The sequence below is a fragment of the Erpetoichthys calabaricus genome, chromosome 1 (genome assembly GCF_900747795.2).
Source record: "Erpetoichthys calabaricus chromosome 1, fErpCal1.3, whole genome shotgun sequence".
In the NCBI taxonomy this organism is placed as follows: domain Eukaryota; kingdom Metazoa; phylum Chordata; class Cladistia; order Polypteriformes; family Polypteridae; genus Erpetoichthys; species Erpetoichthys calabaricus.
This window is the reverse complement of record NC_041394.2, coordinates 349,294,946-349,318,207: the sequence shown is the minus strand read 5'-3', so window position 1 is coordinate 349,318,207 and position 23,262 is coordinate 349,294,946. Positions and strand designations below refer to the sequence as shown.

Below are 23,262 nucleotides of genomic sequence, written 5' to 3'. Positions count from 1 at the left end.
TGTGACGTCACCAAACGCGACAAAAATAAAGTCGGCGTGCGTCTCGTGTCTTAAGCACATGAGCAGTAAACGGGAGGCTGTGCATTTAGCGAGAAATGCTGTAGAGTGAATCGACTTTAAAAGAATCGCATCGCTCGTAGCAAGAGGTAAGTGATCGGAGTTTGGGACCGTCAATTTACAGATTTTTTTTTCTTCGTGTCAGTCTGAGTTACAGCAGGCGCCTTGAATCACAACTGGACAGGATTCCGCTTGACTGAATTTCTGTGTTTTCAGTGACACTCGCAATTCATTGTCGTCCTTGCCGTGTCTTACTTCTGTCGGATAGCCTAGCCCAGTTCTTTCAACAAAGCCGATTTCACACAGACACTGCGCTTTGATATCCGGTTTTCTGTTTATTTAAGAGTGTAAAAAAAAAAAAAAAAAAAAAAACTACCACAATATGCAGTTAAGTCAAAGATGCTCTCATAAAGCGATATGACTTTACAGACATTACCTTTCCAAAAAAAGTTAAAAGAGAACACACACACAGCTTCCCTCTCCTACTAACATCAGAGCGCAATTATGGCAAAAACGAGCCGATTTTGTGTTGTTCTCTCTGTCTTCACTCATCCAGGGTTCGGTGGGTCTCACGGTTTTGTGCCAAAGACACGGACAGCTGACGTCTCACGTAAACGTTTCTCTCAAACCTCAGAGATGCTCACTCTTCCATTTTTCCATTTCGTACAAGATGCACCCTGGATGCATCGCACATTAATTAACAAAAAAAAAGTTCCTCTACCCCTTACTAGTTTTTTAAATCTTTACATGGGCTTGCTCCTGCCTATTTATCTGAATTGTGTGCTTTACACCAGCCATCTAGAGTGTTTAGATCTTCTGGTCAGTTGTCTCTTGTTGTCCCTCATACTAAGTGTAAAACTAAGAGGGGCAGAGCGTTTGCAGCTGCTGCTCCTCGCCTGTGGGACTCTTTACCTTATTACATAAAGGAGTCGTCTACAATTAAACTGTTCAGAACAAGATTAAAGATTCATTTCTATTCACTTGCTTTCCGTGACCTTCAGTAATACTGATAGTTTCCTCATTGTGATTATGTAATCTTACTTATATTTATTATTTTTTTTTTATGTTCATATATTTTATTTCTATTTGTTATTTGTATGTTTTCTTTTTTTCTGTTATTGTAAAGCACTTTGCCCACAGCATTCCTATGTTGTTTTAAATGTGCTATACAGTATAAATAAATTGACATTGACATTTTCAGACCAATCACAAATAAAACATTTGCATTCTGGGGTTCTGTGCTCATAATTTGAGATGGAACGGAAAATGCGAATAATTGGCAAACTTCAACAACTAGTTTTATTTCAATAAAACATTTGCATACAAACCATGTAGCTCAAAGTGTTTTCTGTAGAAGATGTGGTTTCATATACAGTGAAACACAAATTCAGCACTAGATAATAAAAACAATGCACATGTGTTCATAAGACGGTATATAATTAAGAGAAACCAAGTCCTTAAATTTAGATTATTTTAACAATCTCGAAATGACATGTCTGTTGGACAGGATGACCAGCTGGGGTATCTGCTTTCATTCAAACACCAAATGTGGTGGCACAGAACACCAAGAAAATAAAAAGAAAGTGAGAGAAAAATAAAGATTAATAAGGATTGCAGGTTCTTTGATGACAATTCTACGCACATCTAGCTTATTAAGAGTAGAACTAAACTGGGGTCTTGTTCAAACAGCAGACACCATCAGTATACACCAGGGTTCAACTTTAAGATTAGGTACCCTTACACTATTTTAAGATTAGGGACCCTGGTGTACCTGGCCTTACCCTCACAAACCTTAAATTCAGTGTTTGTAGTAGGGGCTTATTGCGTCAGCTTTTTGAACAAGACCCCTAAACTGTACCTCTGAAAAAGCCAAACTAAAAAAGTTGGCTTTTAGGAGTTTTTTTTACAGCGTTCGCCTGACGTATCTGATTCGGTAAAGTACAGCAGAAGGCTGCCTCACCACTTTTTTATGCTCTTGGAATAATAAAGAGACCTCTACCGGAATGTAGAGGAACAGGCACACCAAAATATAGGAAGGAGCAGATTATTTAAGGCTTTATATACCATAAGTAGTATTTTGAAGTCCAGTTGTAAAGACATGCACAATCAGTGGAGGAACTCTATTATTTAATTAGAATATTCATGAGTTTTCTTTGTTTGGCCCCTCCCCTTAGATCAATTTGCTGTGAACCCACCTTATCAGGGGGCACAGACAGCTGAGGTCTAAGCATTATTGAGGCACACAAACCCCCCCCCCCCCCCCCCCCAGCATATCAAGGTTGAAATCATTAGAGGTGGTAGTAGAAGTGAGTGGTGGGACCAATAATCCAAATCACAGTACAAAGAACAATTGCGACGGTTTTGATGGATTCCAGTACTTGTATGGACTTTTTCAGAGTGAAGTATAGGATTAATTGTGCACACAGGCACACCTCTCATCTTTTGAAAAGCTTTCCAAGGCTCTGCTACTGGGATGAATTCAACAGCCGGTGTTCTCCTCTCCAATTTAAACTGATGACAGTTCATCTTCTTAGTCACTCACACCGCCGCCCAGCAAACACAGGACAAGACGCAACTTTTTTTTCTCCTCCCACCCCTGTTTCACATGGCTTTTTACACGCACGTTTTTAGCATACACTAAATAATAATAATAATAATAATACATTTTATTTATACAAGGCGCCTTTCAGAGAACTCAAAGACACTGAACAAACAAACAATAAATAAATAAAAGACACTTATAAACAACTTAAAAATCAGAAAATTTAAAAATTAAAACCAAACAAAACCATTGTAATCAGAAGGAAAAAGAAAAAGCCATTTTAAACAGATGCGTTTTAAGTTTGCATTTGAAAAACGAATATGATTTGATGTTTCGGAGCTCTGCAGGTAATGAATTCCAGAGCTTGGGAGCAGAACGGCTGAATGCTGTGCTCCCCATGGTGGTTAGACGGGCGGGAGGGACGGTCAGATGGGTGGAGGAAGAGGATCTAAGGTTACGGGATGGAATGGCAACATGAAGAAGGTCAGACTGATATGGAGGGGCGAGGTTATGAATGGCCTTAAATGTTAATAGCAGAATCTTAAAATCAGTTCAAAACTTAATCGGGAGCCAATGAAGCTGCTGCAAGACCGGAGTTATATGTTGAATAGATGGGATTTGAGTGATGATACGTGCTGCAGAATTCTGGACTAACTGAAGCTTATGAAGAGATTTATTAGGGAGACCAAAGAGGAGTGAATTGCAGTAGTTCATCCGAGAAGTGACAAGACTATGAACAAGAATGGCAGTGGTATGAGGAGTGATGGAGGGGCGAATGCGATTAATATTACGTAGGTGGAAGTAAGCAGACCGGATGATGTTATCAATGTGACATTGGAAAGAGAGTACTGTCGAGGATGACACCCAGACTCTTGACCTGAGATGATGGGGAAACAACAGAGTTATCAATAATAAGAGAAAGATTATTGGTTTTGGATAATGATGATTTTGAACCAATGAGGAGAACCTCCGTTTTGTCACTGTTTAAGAAAATTTGAAGAAAACCAGGATTTAATTTCAGAAATGCAGTCAATAAGCCAGGGTGGTGGAAAAGAGGAGGTGGGTTTACTAGCAAGGTAGAGTTGGGTGTCATCAGAATAACAGTGAAAATTAATGTTATATTTGCGAAAATATTGCCATAGGGAAGAAGGTAAATAATAAAAAGAAGATAACTTTTAAAAACTAAACTATATTTACTTTTATCAGTGCTGCAAGAATTTAATTTGTATACCAGATCAGCTGGTTCATCACCCGTCCAAGTCATCAGTATTCTAGAGGTGGTCATAACTCTCCTAAAGTTTAACAAAGAACTTCTGTGTCTGTGTGGAAGTGTTTACTTCTACAAGATCTAATCTGAAAATGCGAAACTTCAGTGCGAGTTCTTGAAAACAGAGCTCACATTTTGCTTTAGAGACTTTAAATAGAAGCCTGCCAACATTCATTAAGACTTGTACCATTTAGCTGCTGTCCTCCATAATTCAAGTCAGTAGACTGATTGGGAGAGCATGGTGAGGTCGCTGAAAAGGAGTGTGTGGTGTTCCCGATATCTATGCAAAAGGATGAAGGTCCAAGTCTTTAGAGTCCTGGTGCTTCCTGTCTTGCTATATGGTTATGAGACATGGACGCAATCCAGTGACCTGAGACAAAGACTGGACTCCTTTGGTACTGTGTCTCTCCGGAAAATCCTTGGGTACCGTAGGTTAGACTTTGTGTCGACTGAACAGTTGCTCATGGAGTCCCGAATGAGGCACATTACCTGCATTGTGAGGGAGCGTCAGTTATGGAGGGTGGGACTGGACCGCGTGTCTTCCTGGGGGGTTGCAAACCGGGATCCCGAATTGTTTTGTTGTGTAGTGGAGTGGCAATGCACTGTAACAGTGCACGCTCCCCAACTTGACTTGATGTGACTCCACTCCATAATTCATATTTGTTTATTTATTTATGGACAGTGTGGTAATAATCACAAAATAGAGAGGTTTGGGGCAGCCTCCTGTATAATTGGCTGCTGATGCGAGATAAACGTTTAATGTAATGGTCTTTACAGAACAGAGCAGGTCAGGAAATCTGGCGTATATGTAGTTGCAAACCAGGAAGAGGAGGGACCGGAACTGGAAATGAGGTTTGCGATTTCTTGGGATGTGGAGATTACGTCATTGGGAGGTGGGCTCTCCTGTTGGTCTGGAAGTGACGTCTTCTGGGGTGGGGCCAGGAGTGACCTCATGGGAGTCAGGTGGAATTTCCTGCATTTGGTCTGCAGGGAGAGAAGAGAAATGATTATTGCATTCTGCCACCCCCTGGTCTGACTGGGAATTACCTTCTTTTGAGCCCTTTAGCTGCCTCCCATGCACACGTGTGTGATTACAGTCTTATCTTGTAAACCTTCTGCTAAGCAAAATACCTCAAAGCCATGAGTCTCACAACAGTGAAGTCAGCATTTCTGTCATTGTGGTGTATGCAAGTCATTCATATTTAAGAAAAAAAGGATTAAGGGGGTCCTTTCACTTTAAAAAGCTACGGCTGGGCTGTTCACCGAGGCAGGGTTCCTAACTGCACGGCCCCCAAGTATTTGTGTTAAACGTTTAAATAAAACTCAGCCAGGTGTTAGTTTACTAAAGCGTGTGCCCCTTTTCTGGTATCTCATTGTCTTGAGCTCCATTACAGGAACACAACACGTTGTTAGGAGACCCCCCTGTGGCAGATGAGCATCCCTGCAAGTAACCTGCTGGCTTAACTTGGTGTAAAATCTTCAGTTACTCAGAATGTCCTCTCATTAGTTGATGTGTTAAACTAATTTGGTTGCTCACTTTTTAAATCTGTGAGGTGGAATTCCAACTCCTTTGGATTTCTTTCTACTTGCTGCCTTTATTTTTATTGTACTGGTCAGTTCTGTTACCCCATGTATTGTGTTCTTTACCCTGAAAAGTGCCTGATGATGGCTTCTTCCTGCCATCTAAAATAACATCTGCTTGACTGTCACAGTGTAAGTTTCTCATGATGTCCCCTCACTGCTCTTTTACTTCCATTAAGTTATCCTAGAAATTCAATAAGCACGTCTTAAGTTAAACGTATGCATGAAACAAATCTAGTGGCCTACCATTCAGCACTTTGACTTTTAAACACGATACCTGGAAGCCAATAGTGAATAGTGGTGATTCGGAACTGTGTGAGGTGGTCCTCCTCACGCCTGTTGAACCCTCATGTCACACTTTATAGTTTGTTGTAAACCTGACAATGTGATAGTAACTCGTCACTCTTCATGTCCATCTGCAATAGCATGATTCTTCTAAACTGTCTGATGTGACCTAAACCTTAGCTGATAAGGCACTTAAAAAACAAAGTTAAATATTTTTAGAGCCAAATGGTGTGGTTTTCATGGAGTTAAATTCTGTTCTTTTAACAGTGAGGAAGACGCAGCTGCCATTTACTGTAACTGCAAGATGAATATTAAAGAAGAGACATGTGAGGCTGAGATAAACACCATGGAGGTAACGACTGTAAATATTAAAGAAGAGGACTGTGAATGGGAGTCTGTCCACCCCAAACAGGAGAGTCTGTGCATTAAGGATGAGGATTATGAACTGGGAACTGTGGACATTAAAGAAAAAGCAGAGGAGACGCCCATCAGCATTGGGACACACAAACAGGAAATTCTGAATGGTTTTGACTTTAGACTGAGGGCTGAGTCATTACAGTCTGACCCAAAGAACTCTGTTAGAACTCGGGAAGATCAGTCACCACCTTCAGATTATTCTGGAGAAGGTAAGTGTAAAATAAAAATACAGTTCAATTTTACGGTAGGTTGTTGGGGTCTGAAACGGCCATCTTGTACTTTTTTATGTGAAGGTTGAAACTGAAATGAGGTTTTATAAACTGCTCAAAAATTAAAGGAACACTTTGAAAACCCATCAGATTTCAATAGGAAAAAAATCCTGCTGGCTATCTCTACTTATATGGACTGATATGGTGATGTGTGAGGAACGAAAGGATGACAGCCACATCATTTGATGGAAATGAAAATGATCAACCTACAGAAGGCTGAATTCAAAGACACCCCAAGAAATCAAAGGGAATAAATGATGCAGTAGGCAGGCGTGTCCATTTGGCCGAAATTTCATTGCAGCAACTCCAAATTGTACTCAGTAGTTTGTATGGCGCTCAAGTGCTTGTATGCATGCCTGACAACGTCCTAATGAGATGATGGATGGTGTCATGGGGGATCTCCTCCCAAATCTGGACCAGGGCATCACTGTGCTCCTGGAAAGTCTGAGGCGTCGGATGGACCGAAACAAAATGTCCCACCCAGAGGTGTTCTATTGGATTGAGGTCAGGCGAGTGAGTGTGAGGGCCAATCAATGTATCGATTCCTTCATCCTCTCGCCACATGTGGCCAGGCATTGTCGTGCACCAGGAGCCTCTGCACCAGCATAGTGTCTGACAATGGGTCCAAGGATTTCATCCCGATACCTAATGGCAGTCAAAGTGCTGTTGTCTAGCCTGTAGAGGTCTGTGCGTCCCTCCATGGATATGCCCCCCCAGATTTACCATCACTGACCCACCACCAAAGTGGTCATGCTGAACGATCTTGCATGCAGAATAATGTTCTCCACAGCTTCGACAAACCCTTTCATGTCTGTCATGTGCTCAGGGTGAACCTGCTATCATATGTGATATGCACAGGGTGCCAGTGGTGGACCTGCTAATTCTGGTATTCTACGGCAAGTGCCAATCAAGCTCCACGGTGCCCACTAGAGGACATTGGGTCCTCAGGCCACCCTCATGAAATCTGTTTCTTATTGCTTGGTCAGAGACTTTCACAGCAGTGGCCTGGTGGAGGTCATTTTGTAGGCTCTGGCAGTGCCCATCCTGTTCCTACTTGCCCAAAGGAGCAGATACCGGTGGGTTCTGCTGATGGGTTAAGGACCTTCTACGAGGGGCCCTGTCCAGCTCTTCTAGAGTAACTGTCTGTCTCCTGGAATCTCCTCCATGCCCTTGAGACTGTGCTGGGAGACACAGCAAACCTTCTGACAATAACATGTATTGATGTGCCAGCCATCCTGGAGAAGTTGGACTACCTGTGCCAGCTCTGTAGGGTCCAGGTATGGCCTCATGCTACCAGTAGTGACACTGACCGTAGCCAAATGCAAAATGAGTGACAAAGCAGATGAGGTGGGAAAAATGCCAGTGGCCTCCCTCCACCTGTGAAACCATTCATTTCTGTTTTGGGGGTCATCTCATTGTTACCCCTCTAGTGCACTAAAGCAGCTGAAACTGATGAACAAGCCCCTCAGCTACTTCACTGACCAGATCAATAGCCCACCAGTTTCATTGACTTGATGCTATACTCGGATTCAAAAGTGCTCTTTTAAGTTTTTTGAGCAGAATATTTTATAATGAAAAGCAGACAAAGGTGTTTTTCGATAAATTACAGGCTTAGCAAGTTTAAAATGAACTCTTGTTAGGGAGTACAAGACCCCATTTGTGTTTATCAAAGTAACTCCAGAGATTCTGGGGTCCTTGAACATAACATAAAGTTCAGTAAGCGTTTATGAGCTCAATAAACGTCTAAGGGGGTCCAGGATAGGAGATCATCAGATCACTGCGACTTTGTGTCTTAATCTTGACCATAGACCCCATGAGTTTTCTTTTCTCCATTAAAGTAGTCAGCTGGAGCTTGTGTTTCCAGATGGCCATATCTCCATTAGAGACGTCACCACAATCTGCTTTTATGATATAGTTTTGTTTTTGTGTCGCACTCTTCTCTGAGCACGCTATGACAAACTCTCAGGTAAAGTGCAAGTATGAATTATGCTAATTACTAAATACAGAAGTAATACATATAAAGGTGCAGATTTGTTGAAACAGAGAGAAAATAAAGTGAAAGCTGATTAACATGAATGGAAACCCACAGCATCTATATCTCATTAATTGTAACAGGGCTCCGGTCTGCGACCAAAATGGCCGCCACCAAAAAGAGGCTTTGGCGATTACCACTTCTAGGATCGCCAGTGGTGAATGAAATCATTTAAACTTGAAACTAATTGGAGTATAAACTCGCGCTTATGTCGGGTTTTGAAACCTGAAAAATCGATCATAAAATCGGACCCCGACTTATAAAATATGCCCTTTCAAAAATGCGACCCTTAATTTTTTTTTTTTTTTTTTTTTTTACATCTTCTTGCCTCCTCCAATCTCTCATCAGTTTCACAGACGCGTCAAATTTTGTTGCAGCAGCACAGTTACCAATTACTTTTGCCACTTCAATGACGTTTAATTTAAAACCAGCTTCATATGTTGTTCTGATCGCATGCTCCATCGTAGATAAGGGGTGCTCTTATGATGAAGGTGCATGAAGGTGTGAGATACAAAAAACACAAATCAGTGCAAACGTCATTTTGATATCACCGTTTGGTCACGTGGGCACAAGAGAGAGAGCGGTTAGGAACACACGCTGATAAAGCGCATTGCCGCACCCCCACAGAAAATAAAGGCTGTGTGCTCCGTGGTTACTCTTTCCGGTGGGTGTTAGCATATCGTAATCTCTTGGACCAATAGCGTGAGTTTTCCGTATTCAACTTATACGACCAACATTATAAAATACCAGAAACTATACCGTAAAATCAAGCCCTGAATTATCCGCGGGGGGACTGAAACGTGAGTATATACGGTATATTGTGGTATCCGTCAATAAGGGCGCACACATAAAGGCGACCTTCAAAAGGGCGACCTCAATTGGGCGCGGCGAATAAAAGCGCACATAAATAAAAGCGATCTTCAAAAGGGCGACCTCAATTGAGCGCCAAATAACTGCGCGCATAAATAAAGGCGAGCTTCAAAAGGGTGACGTCAATTGGGCGCAGCGAATAAAGGCAAACGCAACACAATTACAGAACATTTATTAGATAAAGGCAATGATTGAACATATAAAAAGGTGAAAGCAAGAATATTAAAACATCCAATTAATTAATGCATGAACTTCTAACGAACTACTTCTAACGAACTATTTCTAAAGCTCTCTATATTTCGTTGTTTTCAAAATTACAGAAAATTCGATTAAGGCAATGACTGAACATATTTCGTTGTTTTCAGAATTACAGAAAATTAGATTAAGGCAATGACTGAATGTATAAAAAGGTGAAAGCAAGTTACACTTGAAGCTGTAGATTATGTGCAATGCCACGTAGATATTCGAGATGCAGTCTATTAGCATAATCAAGGACAATTAATTTAATTTGCTCCGAAGGTCATCCTTTTGAAGCTCGCTTTTATTTACGCGCGCCTTTATTCGGCGCTCAATTGAGGTCGCCCTTTTGAAGATCACTTTTATTTATGTGCGCTTTTATTCTCCGCGCCCAATTGAGGTCGCCCTTTTGAAGGTCGCCTTTTTGTGCGCGCCCTTATTGAATAGAACCGTATATTGTAACAGATGCATTTTTTTTTTTGCTGTTGAACATCTGAGCCGGTTCATTTCGGCGGTGGGTGGGTTCATCCTTGAAGATCCATGAGCCGCATTCTACTAAAAGCTGGTTTACATTTACACCGAGCGTGAGGGACAGTTACTGATGAAGCCTGGATGAGCTGGCGAAAATGGTGTTAGACTTGGAGGCGCGCGCATGTGAAAATATTTTGAACTACATGGTGCAGCTGATGCAGCGGCCGTGTATTTCAAATGGTGAATTTCAAGGAGAGACTTGTTGGGCTTGTGCAGGAATGATGAAAAAAGGGCTGAAAATGACGCAACAGGCAGTCAAAATGCAAAGAAGACGCGCAAGACATTTTAAATTCATCTGCCCATCCTGTAGGTCCCCCTGTTATGAAGATATCTGTGCCTCGTGGAATTCGGTTGTTCCTTCTGATTTGGCTCACACGTCCTAAGGTGTGATTATCGCCGATCTCCTTGTGTTTAGTTTGCGTGCCGATTCTCTTTTGATTTAACGCATAGTCCCATGCAAAGTGCCGGCCCTGTTCGTTAGTAAAGATGTACACACAGCCGCCTGCCCGCTGTTTTCTCGAACATAGCGATGTCATAAAGTTGGCATTTTAAGGGTGCATTAGTTGTCGTTTTACTGGGATGCTCTGTGATAGATGGTGGATGGTAAACTTGGTTAAAATGGTGTTGATAAATACCACTTTGTTCATTGTTACTTGAGTCAATTTGGTGTCCGCACTATATGTTCTGTTACCAATAAAGTCTTCAACGGGATCTCATCAAAGAAACATAGAAAACCAGATTTCGTAAAATATAAATAATAGTGATAATTATAATTAACTAGCTGTCCCCCGTGGCTCCGCCCACGTGAAACAGGACAAACTTTAAAAATCAATAAACAAACAGGTAAAAATACATAAAACAAATTAACCTGCACTTTACCTTTGAAAAGAATCATGGCTGGTGTGAGTGAGTTTCTAAACTCTTGTGGGATTGCACCCAACGGGATGACATGCTGAAGAGCGTCCCAAAGCAATCGCAGCTCTGTAGCAGTTCACCGTAAAAGCGAATCCGAAAAGATCGCGGACATGCTATAAGCGCCTGCCGTCAATGGGTGATACAAGGAACATTATAAACGCGCAGGGCACAGTACTACTTGGCCACGACTCTGCCTGACTGCTGTGTCTGTGTATAGGAGAGTAGCAGATCCCGCTACGATAAATAACCGCGCTGTTGCTGTTTCAAGCTGAATAAAGCTGGTGTTGCTAAAGTACTGAAACTCAGCTTCGTGTTTTCGTGTCCAAGACGGGGACTCACACGTCACAGCACACACGCACACACAGTTACAATGCTGTAGTAAACAGTATACGCTTATACGGATGTTGACTATATGAGTGACGGAGTTAAGGATCTAGAAACTGCAATTAAATACATTGAGCAACAACAAGAAGCTACAGGAATCGACATAATGATGCTGCAAAGATGGCGAGACTTGGCAGCGAAGAAACGTCACTCGTCAGGAAAGCAGACTACGATCAAAAATTTCTTTAAATCATCACAGGACTGAACTTTTTAAGTACAGTACATACTGTATTTAACTTCTGACAATTCTGTAACTGTAAGTTCATTTTTTCAGTTAATTTTTTCTGTTTTGTTGTAAAACTTGACTATTAGGTTCGTGATGTGTAAAATTATAACATAGTTTGACGTTTAATAGGCTTTTTCTTAACACCTCCCATTAATCTGACATTTTTGCTTATCTGATGTTCTGCCGGCCCGTTTATGGCAGTAAGCAAGACTTTACTGTATATAGCATAATTCACTGGCGTGGTGGCCGGGAGGGGGGCTTTATTGGTTACAGGTCGTAACGTTTTATTTATTATGAACATGTTCTACTTAAGTTTGCATATTCTGGATTTATGTCCAAATGTCTGTTGATGGCGTTCTCGTTTGATAGCCAAGATTCGCCCAGCTCTCTGGCACTTTTAGTACTGGCCTTAAATCTTACTTGTACATTGTCCCAGTTAAATGCATGTCCTATTGATAAAACTAAGCAAACTTAAGAAGAACATGTTCATAATAAATAAAATATTTACAACCAATACCCCCCCTCCTGATCACACTGACTTAGCTGGCCCCCCACTCCAACCCCCCCCCCCCCCCCACCTCCATGTCACTTTTGCTATTTATTGCCTTTGATTCTTGTAAGTCTAAGCATTATCCTCTGATGAAGGCCCCTGGTAGGGGCTGAAAGCTCAGGAATAAAAAGTACTTTATGATATGTGATTCATTTTCTCCCTTTGTGGATCTCCAGCTGCATATATATATATATATATATATATATATATATATATATATATATATATATATATATATATATATAACATACACACAGTATGTGGAGAATTCATTACTTGACACCTAAGAAATCTGTACAAACTAAACTCATTTAATAGACAAATCGTTAAAACAAATGTACTCCTCCACTTTCTTGCCATACGTGGTGCCTTGCTCTTTTTCTGGTGGGGGAAAAAAGAAAAATGAAAAGAACGTTTTTCATAGGAAAGGCTAAGTTGTTGAACTCAAATTTCACCTGTGTCATATGAGTGATTAAAACCGCGTGAATGAATGAAATAGTTTGTTTTTAAATACTTACAGGGCCTGGAAACTGTGCACTGATCTACCTGCTAATATAAGGGACTAGCAAAATACCCGCGCTTCGCAGCGGAGAAGTAGTGTGTTAAAGAGGTTATGTAAACATATATATACATATATATATATACACATATCTACATATACATATATATACATATATACACATCCACATATATATACATATATATATATATATATATACACACACACATATACATATACACATACATACATACATACACATACATATATATACACACATACATACATACATATATATATATATATATATATATATATATATATATATATATATATACACACATACAGACACATATATATACATATACATATTTACATATATATACACATATATATACATATCTACATATATATATATACACATTATATATATATATATATATATATATATATATATATATATATATATAGAGCCAAATCCCTGCGCTTCGCAGCGGTGAAGTACTGCTTTTAAATTTTTTTTTAAGAAGAAAAGAAAACCTTTTTAAATTGAGGGAAAATATACCAATAACAATTTGTTAAGGATCTGTTTTTTTGTTAAGCTGCCTTTACACAGCCACTCCGCTGTTTTATAAACGAACGCCATATAAGGCCGTCCTTTCTCCTTGCTTAGCGGTTCTGTATTGTTTTATTGTTCGTTTATTACGATTGTTATAGTTATTGTGTAGCTATTCGAGACTCACTTTTCTGTTCAGGTAGCCATTTCCTTTATGTAATCCGCGGATTCTCTGTTATTTTTTGTTCGTTTATTACGAATATAGTTATTTATTGATTCCCTTCTTTAGCTGACTGCCTGCTCATATAAGGCGCTCTGCTGTTTTTTTGTGAAGCAGCCTTTACACAGTTTCTCCGCTGTTTTATAAACGAACGCCATATAAGCCCATCCTTTTTCCTTGCTTCGCCAAGGAAGCAGCCTTTTTATTTAATCCACGGGTTCTCTGCTGTTTTATTGTTCGTTTATTACGATTGTTATAGTTCTCTTTGTATACCACGTTGTCAGTTCAGCACTCCGGTTGTAATATGACCAAGCCGTGCAGGCTTACTGTTGAGAATGCAACGTGTAGTTGTACAGGAGAAAAGCAATCTTGCCTCAAATCAATGGCAACCTTTTGTAGGTCTATGAACTTAATTTAAACTTTAGGTTTACACGGTGCTTTGTTTCCAAAGTACCTGCACTCATGAATATGTCTGTATGCGTCAGTCGCTTCATATTCTTTTCCTACATTATCAATTGTGTAATGTGTTTTTTGAACAGGTTTGATTCATCGAAGTGATCACTAGTGCTGCGTTCAGTCAGTTCACGTGAGCCGCTCTCTTGTGTGATGTTGCGATGTCCACGGCTTTATTTAATGTTAGCTAAGACCCGGCACTTAAAAGTTTCTCGCTATAGCAATTTTAACTCTGTTACAAAGTGATCCAAAGTCTCGTTTATACCTCGTGTCTTCTCATTAAACTTGTATGTCGCGAATATGATATTGCAAACGGCAGCAGGAGCGTTTCTATAAACTTTAATTTAAACTTACGGTTTACACCGTGCTTTGTTTCCGCAGTAGCTGCACTTATGAATATGCTTGTATGCGTCACTCGCTTGCTTCTTATTGTTTCGCTGTCTTCTCAGTTGTGTAATGAATGTTTTCTTCAGCGCTCTTTGGGGCTCTTCCTTGTTTTCTACGTACTGCGTTCACAGTCAGTTCACGTGATTACGTGGGAGGTGTGATGACGCGATACGCAACTCCGCCTCCCACGGCCATCGAGCTGCAGTCTATTACAGTATATGGACAAAAAAGAGGTTCCAGTTATGACCGTTACGCATAGAATTTCGAAATGAAACCTGCCTAACTTTTGTAAGTAAGCTGTAAGGAATGAGCCTGCCAAATTTCAGCCTTCCACCTACACGGGAAGTTGGAGAATTAGTGATGAGTCAGTCAGTCAGTCAGTCAGTCAGTGAGTGAGTGAGTGAGTCAATGAAGGCTTTGCCTTTTATTAGTATAGATAACCATCAGACTCACCTTTTAAATCAGGCTAAAGACTCACAACTTCAGTTTAGGACACCCTGACTAGAGCTGCTGATTAGCGGTGCATACTTCATCTCCGTTTGTTAGTCTTCTGTACAAAAATATAATGTGATATTTATAAACCATTACTAACCCTACTCTAATCTGCCTCTCTTCTGAGAATCTTGATGTGGTTCGGGATTTGTTCCTGCCTTGCGCCCTGTGTTGGCTGGGATTGGTTCCAGCAGACCCCGTGACCCTGTATTAGGATATAGCAGGTTGGATAATGGATAGATGAAGTTCTATCAAAGACAAAAAAAGAAAAGAAAGAAAATGCTTTCCCTGTTGTGACCACCCCTTTAAATTTAGCACTATCGCCTTATCACAGCAGATGCCATTATCCTATAAAACTCATTTTCCTGTCTATTACTTTCACTGCTGATCATGGCAGATTAAAACTGATGAAATGTTTTTTTAAAACTTCTAGAAAGCATTCATTGGTAATCTTTATCTGCTGTGTCCTGTCACAAAATGAACACTTAGTAGTTAAAATACCGCATAGTGTCTGTGATGAGCCTATCAGACAGTCTCCATAGCACATTCATATCTACTGTGCCTGTCTATTCCTTCCACCAGAGGAGTCTCTCATTTCCATAGCTGAGCCTCTGCTGTAGCAATATGTGCCCCCTGTAAGCTGCTTACACAATTTTAGCTCTCCAGTATTCATTTTGCATTTTAAAAGATTGCAGGCAGTCTTCTGTATCAATTTCCTATTTAATGTGCCACTCCGTCTCATCCCGTCCTGGGTATAACGTTAATCTGCATCCAGCCCTGCATGTAGGCCCTCCAACCTGTAGGGAAAAACCTGGGGGTTGGTGGCAGAATTGGCACTCCAGCCCCAATAACAAACCTCACACTGGTTCCATTCCATCTGAACTAGTGTGGTGCTTAGGTGTCACCCATTGCATGGCTACACTCGGGTCCTAATCTGGGATCTTGAGTTGATTTGTCATGTGGTGGGTGCGGCAATGTGCTGTATCATCATCTGCTCCTAACGTATCTCTTTCATCCACTGGATAGGATAGGTGAGCCTTTGTCATTGAGATGACTTTTTCATTTAAATAGCGGTCCAAAATGAACACTGGAGATCTAACATTGAGCTAAACCTATTTAGAAACAATCTATTGTCACTTTTTTCTACACTACACTGGAAGGGACACTTATTTCCCCATCTGGACCAAAGCCCCCTATCTGCTGCTTTGCAAAATGAACACTGGGCAGCTAAATGTCTTCAAAATGTTTAAAGTGAGCCAGCAATCTTTTAAAATACAAGAGGAAAACTTGACCGAATTACACTGGATGACACAGACTCGGAGCCTGAATAAAATAACACTGTTCTAAATGAGTGTGCATAGCGTGAAAGTTATTCTGAGATTCAGCTACCCAAACCATCAAGATGGATACAATAGTACATGGGGAAAGATTCACTTCACGGAAGGAAAAGAATAAGGCAATCATACATGGAGGTTAGACAGGTAAGAGACTGAAAGATTCACATTTCACATATCTGGTAATTTGGCACCTAAATCAAAGCTACTGGTTCCATTTTTTTTCTTTTTTTTTTAGAGCCATTTTTGTCTGGAGCCCTGATTGTTGAGCTATGGCCAGTTGACAGTGGAGCAGATCTGAATTTTAAAAGAGAAAGTCAAAGACAAAGCCAGACACAGTCAGAATCCTGGAGATTTCAGCCAACTAGCAGCATGGGCATTCTGTGCAGCCATCCAGTCTGATTAAGGAACCTTTCCATCCATTGATTCCAATCTCCTTTTATCTGAGATGACTTTTTTAATGACAGTTTGGTAGTAGAGCAGTGGCACCAAGGGGCCACATCAAGATTCTAAGAAGAGAGGCAGATTAGAGTAGAGTTAGTAACGGTTTATAAATATCACATTATATTTTTGTACAGAAGACTAACAAACGGAGATAAAGTATGCACCGCTAATCAGCAGCTCTAGTCAGGGTGTCCTAAACTGAAGTTGTGAGTCTTCAGCCTGATTTAAAAGGTGAGACTGATATGTTATCCCTTATATTAGTAGGTAGATCAGTGCACAGTTTCTGGGCCCTGTAAATAAATGCTTGACCTCCCACTGTTATTTTATTTGTCCTTGGAATCTTAAACCGACTGGCATCGTGAGATCTTAATGTGCGTTCTGGTTTGTAAGTCATGATAAGTTCAAACAAGTACACAGGGCCTCGGCCATTCAAGGAGGATTTTGAAATCTGCCCTAAACTTAACCTGGAGCCAGTGTAAGGATTTAAGAACTGGAGTTATGTGTTCATACCCTCTAGTTCTTGTAAGGATTCTTGAAGAAGCACTTTGAATTAACTGAAAGGTGCATAAAGAACAATTTGAACAGTCATTGAATAACACATTACAGCAGTCAGTCCTACTAGAAATAGATGCATGCATTAATTTCTAATTTTCCTGCATATTTATAAAACATCTTGCTTTTCTAACATTTTTAAGATGGAAAAAACAAGTTTTGGATAGTTTTGTAATGTGTGTTTGAAATGACATGCTAGTGACAGAGATAATCTTGAGCTCTTCGTGCTAGGCAGAGTAAAAATATCAATAACATGCAAAGGCTGGGGGCATGGACTGTTTGCGCATTGCCACTCCCTCCATATGACGACCCAACTGGATTGGGACCCGAGTACATGCAAAATTAGGAAGAAAATTAAACAAAATGTGTACAGCACAAATGTACTTGTGGCACCCAGAAAACTTTTGCTTATGTTGAATGCTCACAATAAAATAAGTATAAATTTTAAGTTTTCATTTTTGTGTCATTTGACGCCTCTCCGGTAGATTTTGTTGATCTGTATTGTTTTTTTGACCAGTGAAATTTACACCATTGACTGAGGGTGAGAATTGTTTAATATTGACAGTATTATTGATCAATATTGATATAGTGACAATATTGATTTCTCCTCACCACCCACTCCGAATGAAGAGACTACAATTCCCATCAGGCAGAAGTGCTCTGGCTGGTCACCATTATCACAACATTTAAATGTCACTTGAAGAATCGGGATCTCATCTAAGACCACAGCTATTGCACTTTCCTCTCATCTAATTTGGATTACAGTTTCACAGTTTTTGTTTAAGAGTACGTCTTTTTGTCTCCTTGTGGGTTGTGTCCAGTAGCCACGTTAAAATTCCAAATGACGCTTTTCCCAATTTATCTTTATCTGTATCCTCTTCCGAGAAATTGAAAGGTTCAAAAGATCCAATCAAAGGTCCAGTCACACAATGGGTTTGCTGGTGCCTGGTCCTCAGATATCATTATTGTTTCTCATATAACCTTCTGCATTACCAAGTTATTTAGATTGTCTAAGTTTGATTTAAATATTAATTCAGGGTGGCTAACAGTTAGAACAATTCATTTCTAGTCGCTTTTTACTCCTCTGTGGCTCGGTATGCTTTTTTTGTTTTCACACTTTGGATAACAATCAAATCACAATCAATAAAATGAATTTGGGTTAATTTTAACAATACATGACTGTCTCTTGACATCATCTCCTTCCAAAGTAACTCCATATATTTTTTGCAGTTTTAGAAGACAATGGCAGCTTCTTCTTATCCTCCTCGTCTCAGACCTCTGTTCAGTACAGATCGCAGCTGACAACAGCAGTAGATGGGACTGCTAGTCAACTTCAGATAAATAATTCCAGCTCTGCCAGTGTCAACCAGGAACAGAGGAAAAAGTTTAACCTGAGTGAAACGCAACAGAAGGTTCATCAGTGTTCTGAATGTGGCAAAGGATTCTCACGAATTAAAAATCTTCGGAGGCACAGAAAAATTCACACTGGAGAGAAGCCGTATTGTTGCTCTGAATGCAGCAAGCGATTCACACAACTGGGTAGTCTTAAGAAACACAGAAGAATTCACACTGGAGAGAAGCCATATTACTGTAATGAATGTGGCAAACATTTCTGTTACAAGAGTAGTCTTCAGAGACACCACAGAATTCACACAGGAGAGAGGCCATTTTGCTGTAATGAATGTGGAAGAGAATTCTTACAAATAAGCAATCTCCAGAGACACAGTAGAATTCACACTGCAGAGAAGGTGCCCACCCCCTGCCTCAACCTTAGGGTAGCTGATAGCGATAGTGCAACATCTTCAGATGAAGAAAAGCCCTCCAATGTGGTGACAGTTCAGATGGACAATGTTACTGGTCCCACCGCAATGGAACAGACTAGACCACATAAAGGTACCTTGAGTAAAAAATTAAGAGGTCTAGACAAAGTCCACTGGTCAAGTGACGATAAAGAGGAGATCATGTACTGCTACTTTTATGCAACAAACCCTGAATTTCCAACAAAGGGATATGCAAAGAGGACTCGCATAAAACTACAATCCAGAAATATAATCTCAAGTTCTAAGTTAAGTAATATAACAGATGCAAATTTAAGATCTCTAATTGGAATAATTAAAGAAAGAAGGCGAATAACTCGGGAGAAATTAGAATATCTCCAAATTAGAGCAAAAGAAGAGGTCATTCATGAAAAAACTCAAATCCAGCAGGTATGAGAACAGAAAGGGAGAAGACCTGGGGTGATAAGAAGATCTTGCATGGTACAGCTTTTTTGCCAACTTGAAAGCATCAGCAGGCAAATTAAGCAACGAAGCGGAAACAGGCATATTTGTCAACAATTTTACAAGCAAACACTCAAATATGAATAAACACACACGAAAAATGCTTAACACCAAAAGTGGAATGTCCTAAAAGGTAATCGATTCCCACATTGTGAGATTCAGTCAGTAAAGAAAGAAGTCTTGGAAGAGCTAAAACTGGAAGGGATAGAAGTTCAAAAAGCCAAAAATGTATTCCCAAAAATCCCAAGTGAACCCAACCCCAATGATACAGGGAGTAAAAGAAAAAACAACTGAAAGTTGTAAAGAGTCGAAGAAGAGCAGACAAGCTAATAAAAATGACCAAGAAAGAGCAGAAGTGACACCATAATTAGAGGGCCAAGAAGTTCAGAAAATTAAACTGGAGCTCCTGGACCTAATTAACACAGACAAGTCCATAGAAATCCACAATAGAGAGAGGTTACTAATGATAGCACTAATCCGAACTGTGCAAACTACAATAAGCAAGGTAACTGATGCCATTGTGAAGATAAAGCAGATCCAAAAACACAAACTGGACTTAACTGCAGCAAACAGGATCTAGTATTGTACAGCAAAACACAGCACCTCTAAAGTAATGGTGCACAGAAAAATAAAAGCAAAGACGCAAAAGCCCAACTATACTCCTTCTTTGATGAAGAGAACTGAAGAAAAAAATTAAAGAAGAGGTGGCAATAGTTAAAGCTTACATGGAAGGAGTGACATCACATGAAGTTCTAACAAAAACAGAACAGCTGAAATTACAGAATTTATTTATTAACATACAAGGACCTCACTTTCACAATTGCAAACAATAAACTTAGTTATGGTGAAGGCACAAAAATTAAGAAGTTACAAACAAAAACACAAAGAGAGGGTACAGAACTGACTATTTAAAGAAAACCCCAAAAAGTTAAGTGGGGAAGATGCTCTGAAAGTAACTTGAGCACCAGACAAAGAAGAGGCCGAAGAATTTTGGAGCAGAAGGATTTGTTTTGAACCTAGTTTTGTCAAACTTGACTTGCTTGTGTGGAATGTTATTTGATTTTAATAAAATATGTGTTATATAAAAAAAAATCTATGAGGATGATCAAGAACACAACTTGCAAGCAAAATGGATAAGCAAACTACAGATGGAAATAGAAATCACTGGAGCAAAAGAACTGCCATGGAGTGAAGTAACAGCAGAAGAGGTAAGAAACACAAGTTCTGCTGCTAACTGGAAGGCACTTGGCTTTGATGTTGTTCTGAATTTTTGGATAAAGCACCTAACATCCCTGCACCAGGATATGGCAGACTGCACAAATGCAATAATGCAGAAACCAGAGGCTGCACCAGAGTGGCTTACAACAGGGATAACCTTTCTACTCACAAAATCCAACCAAACAAATATTCCAAAAAAGTACTGCCCAATAACCTCCCTTTCCACCATCTGCAAACTATTTACAGTGATAGACAGAGAGAATTTACACACATCTGGACCAGAACAGTTTGATGGCAGTAGAACAAATGGAAAACACAAGAAAGTCTTATGGAACCAAAGCTGCTGTTGAACAAAGTCATCATGGAGTTCTGCAAAAAAGCCAAAGACCTGAGTGTGGCATGGATAGGTTACAAATAATCATTTGACAGCATACCTCATTCCTGGATACTAAAATGCCTATGCCTATACAAAGACCACCAGGTTGTGATAAACTTCATCTCAACTACTATGGCTCACTGGCAATCAACTCTACAACTTCACAATGAGAATTGATGGATCACTGTCCCAAACATAAAAATAGAACAAGGAATCTTTCAAGGTGATTCATTATCTCCCCTGCTGTTCTGCTTAGCACTAAACCCAAGAAGTACCCTCCTAAAGATCTTTGGCCATGGATTTAATATACGCTCTCGCAATAATCCAGGAAACCAAATAATTACTCGCCTCCTTTTTATTGATGATTTGAAATTGTACAACTCCTGGAACTGGAGGAGCAGCTAAAATTAGTAAAAGTTTTCAGATGGCATCACAATGATATGTGGGATTGACAAGTGTGCCAAAGCTACCTTCATCAATGGAAAGCTAATCTCAACTGCAAACATCAACCTCGATCACAAGTGTGCTATTAAAAATCTGAAATACCTGAGCAAAGGCAAGGGGCATATTATAGTCACGGGGGACTTTAACTACCCGAATAATAACTGGGATAACCTTGCAAATAGCGGAAAACAAGAGCAGATGTTTTTAGATGTAATCAATGAGTTTTTTTAACGCAGTATGTTAAAGCACCAACATGGGGTGAAGTCTGTCTGCTTTTTTTTTATTTTGAAATGATCAGGATATACCCAAGAGTGTTGAGGTGATTGAACCACTAGGGTCATGTGACCATATTATAATACAATTCTCAGTATTTTGGAAGAGTGCAGATGCAAAGACTAAAATTGTTAATTTGAACTTTAGTAGGGCTAATTTTGAGCAAATGTGGCAAAGTCTAAGTAGGATAGACTGGAATAAGCTTTTAAGTGTGGAGACAGTCGAGGAGCAGTGGAACAGGTTTAAAAATGTTTGACATTTAACGCAGGACAGATACATACCTAAAATTGGAATTAATAGGAAATTAAAAAAAAAAACTCCATGGTGGATTAATAAAGATTTAAAAAAGAAGCTGCAAAGGAAAAAACAGCTGAATAAGACTAATGACTTTAAAGTGATTCGTAGAGCGTATGAGAACATGAGGGCAACCATTAAGAAGATATATCGGGGAGGCTAAAAGACAGTTGGAGAAGAAGATAGCAGATAAGGCGAAAGACGACCCTAAGAGATTCTTTCAGTATTTTAATAGTAAAAGAACAGTCAAGGAGGAGGTCAAGTGCATCAAAAATATTAAAGGGGAATTAAAAGATACAGACAGTGAAATAGCGGACACTCTAAACTTGCATTTCATTGAGGTCATCACAAGTGGGCAAGTGGATAATAGTGTTAACAGGGACTACTAAGGAGGTACTGAGTGATATGGAAATTGTAGAGGGAGTAGAGCTGCTCAGAATAAATAGGCTGAAATCAAAGAAATATCCAGTACCACATAATATTTACCCTCGAGTTCTTAAGAAGGCTAGCAAGCACAGATTTGACATATATTTTTAGAAAGTCACACTGGTGAAATTCCAAAGGATTAAAAAATGGCAAATATTATCCCGTTATATAAAAAGGGTGACGGAGAAGATCCAAGCAACTATAGGCCAGTAAACTTAATGTGCATCACAGGAAAATGAATGGAAGGAATTATTAAGGATAAGGAGTTCGTGTTTTACTAAATGCTGGAATTGTTTGAGGAAGCAACAGAAGCATACAATCAAAGTGGAGCAGATGAGATTATTTATCTGGACTTTCAGAAAGCATTTGATAAGGTGCCACATCAGAGGGTGGGCATCAAATTAAAAGAAGTGGGAATTCAGGATGATGTTTGTAGATGGGTGCAGAATTGGCTCAGACACAGGAAGCAGAGGGTGATGGTGCGAGGAACCTCATCAGAACTGGCCGATGTTAAGAGTGGTATTCCACAGGGTTCAGTGCTAGGGCTACTGCTATTTTTATTATACTGTATATATATATATATATATATATATATATATATATATATATATAAATGATTTAGATAGGAATATAAGTAACACTGGTTAAGTTTGCAGACGATACCAAGATAGGTGGATTAGCAGATAATTTGGAATCCGTTATATCATTACAGAAGGACTTGGATAGCATACAGGCTTGGGCAGATTTGTGGCAGATGAAATTTAATGTCAGTAAATGTAAAGTATTACACATTGGAAGTAAAAATGTTAGGTTTGAATACACAATGGGCGGTCGGAAAATTGAGAGAACACC

At 39.7% G+C, this 23,262-nt stretch overlaps 1 protein-coding gene across 1 annotated transcript; it reads left to right on the top strand.

Annotated features, from left to right (window-relative positions):
- LOC127527577 (zinc finger protein 3-like) lies at positions 1–20,080 on the top strand. Its single transcript, XM_051926684.1, has 3 exons — positions 1–146; positions 6,000–6,358; positions 18,331–20,080. The coding sequence occupies exons 2-3, from the start codon at positions 6,037–6,039 to the stop codon at positions 19,311–19,313; spliced, it is 1,305 nt and encodes a 434-aa protein (XP_051782644.1). The 5' UTR covers positions 1–146; positions 6,000–6,036; the 3' UTR covers positions 19,314–20,080.
- Positions 20,081–23,262: the final 3,182 nt, after the last annotated feature.

What these genes read in the sequence shown, in the direction of transcription:
- LOC127527577 (XM_051926684.1), top strand. Translation starts at nt 6,037, where the DNA reads ATGAATATTAAAGAAGAGACATGTGAGGCTGAGATAAACACCATGGAG. An exon ending in TTCAGATTATTCTGGAGAAG is followed by an intron (nt 6,359 to 18,330) that starts GTAAGTGTAAAA and finishes TATTTTTTGCAG; the next exon opens with TTTTAGAAGACAATGGCAGC.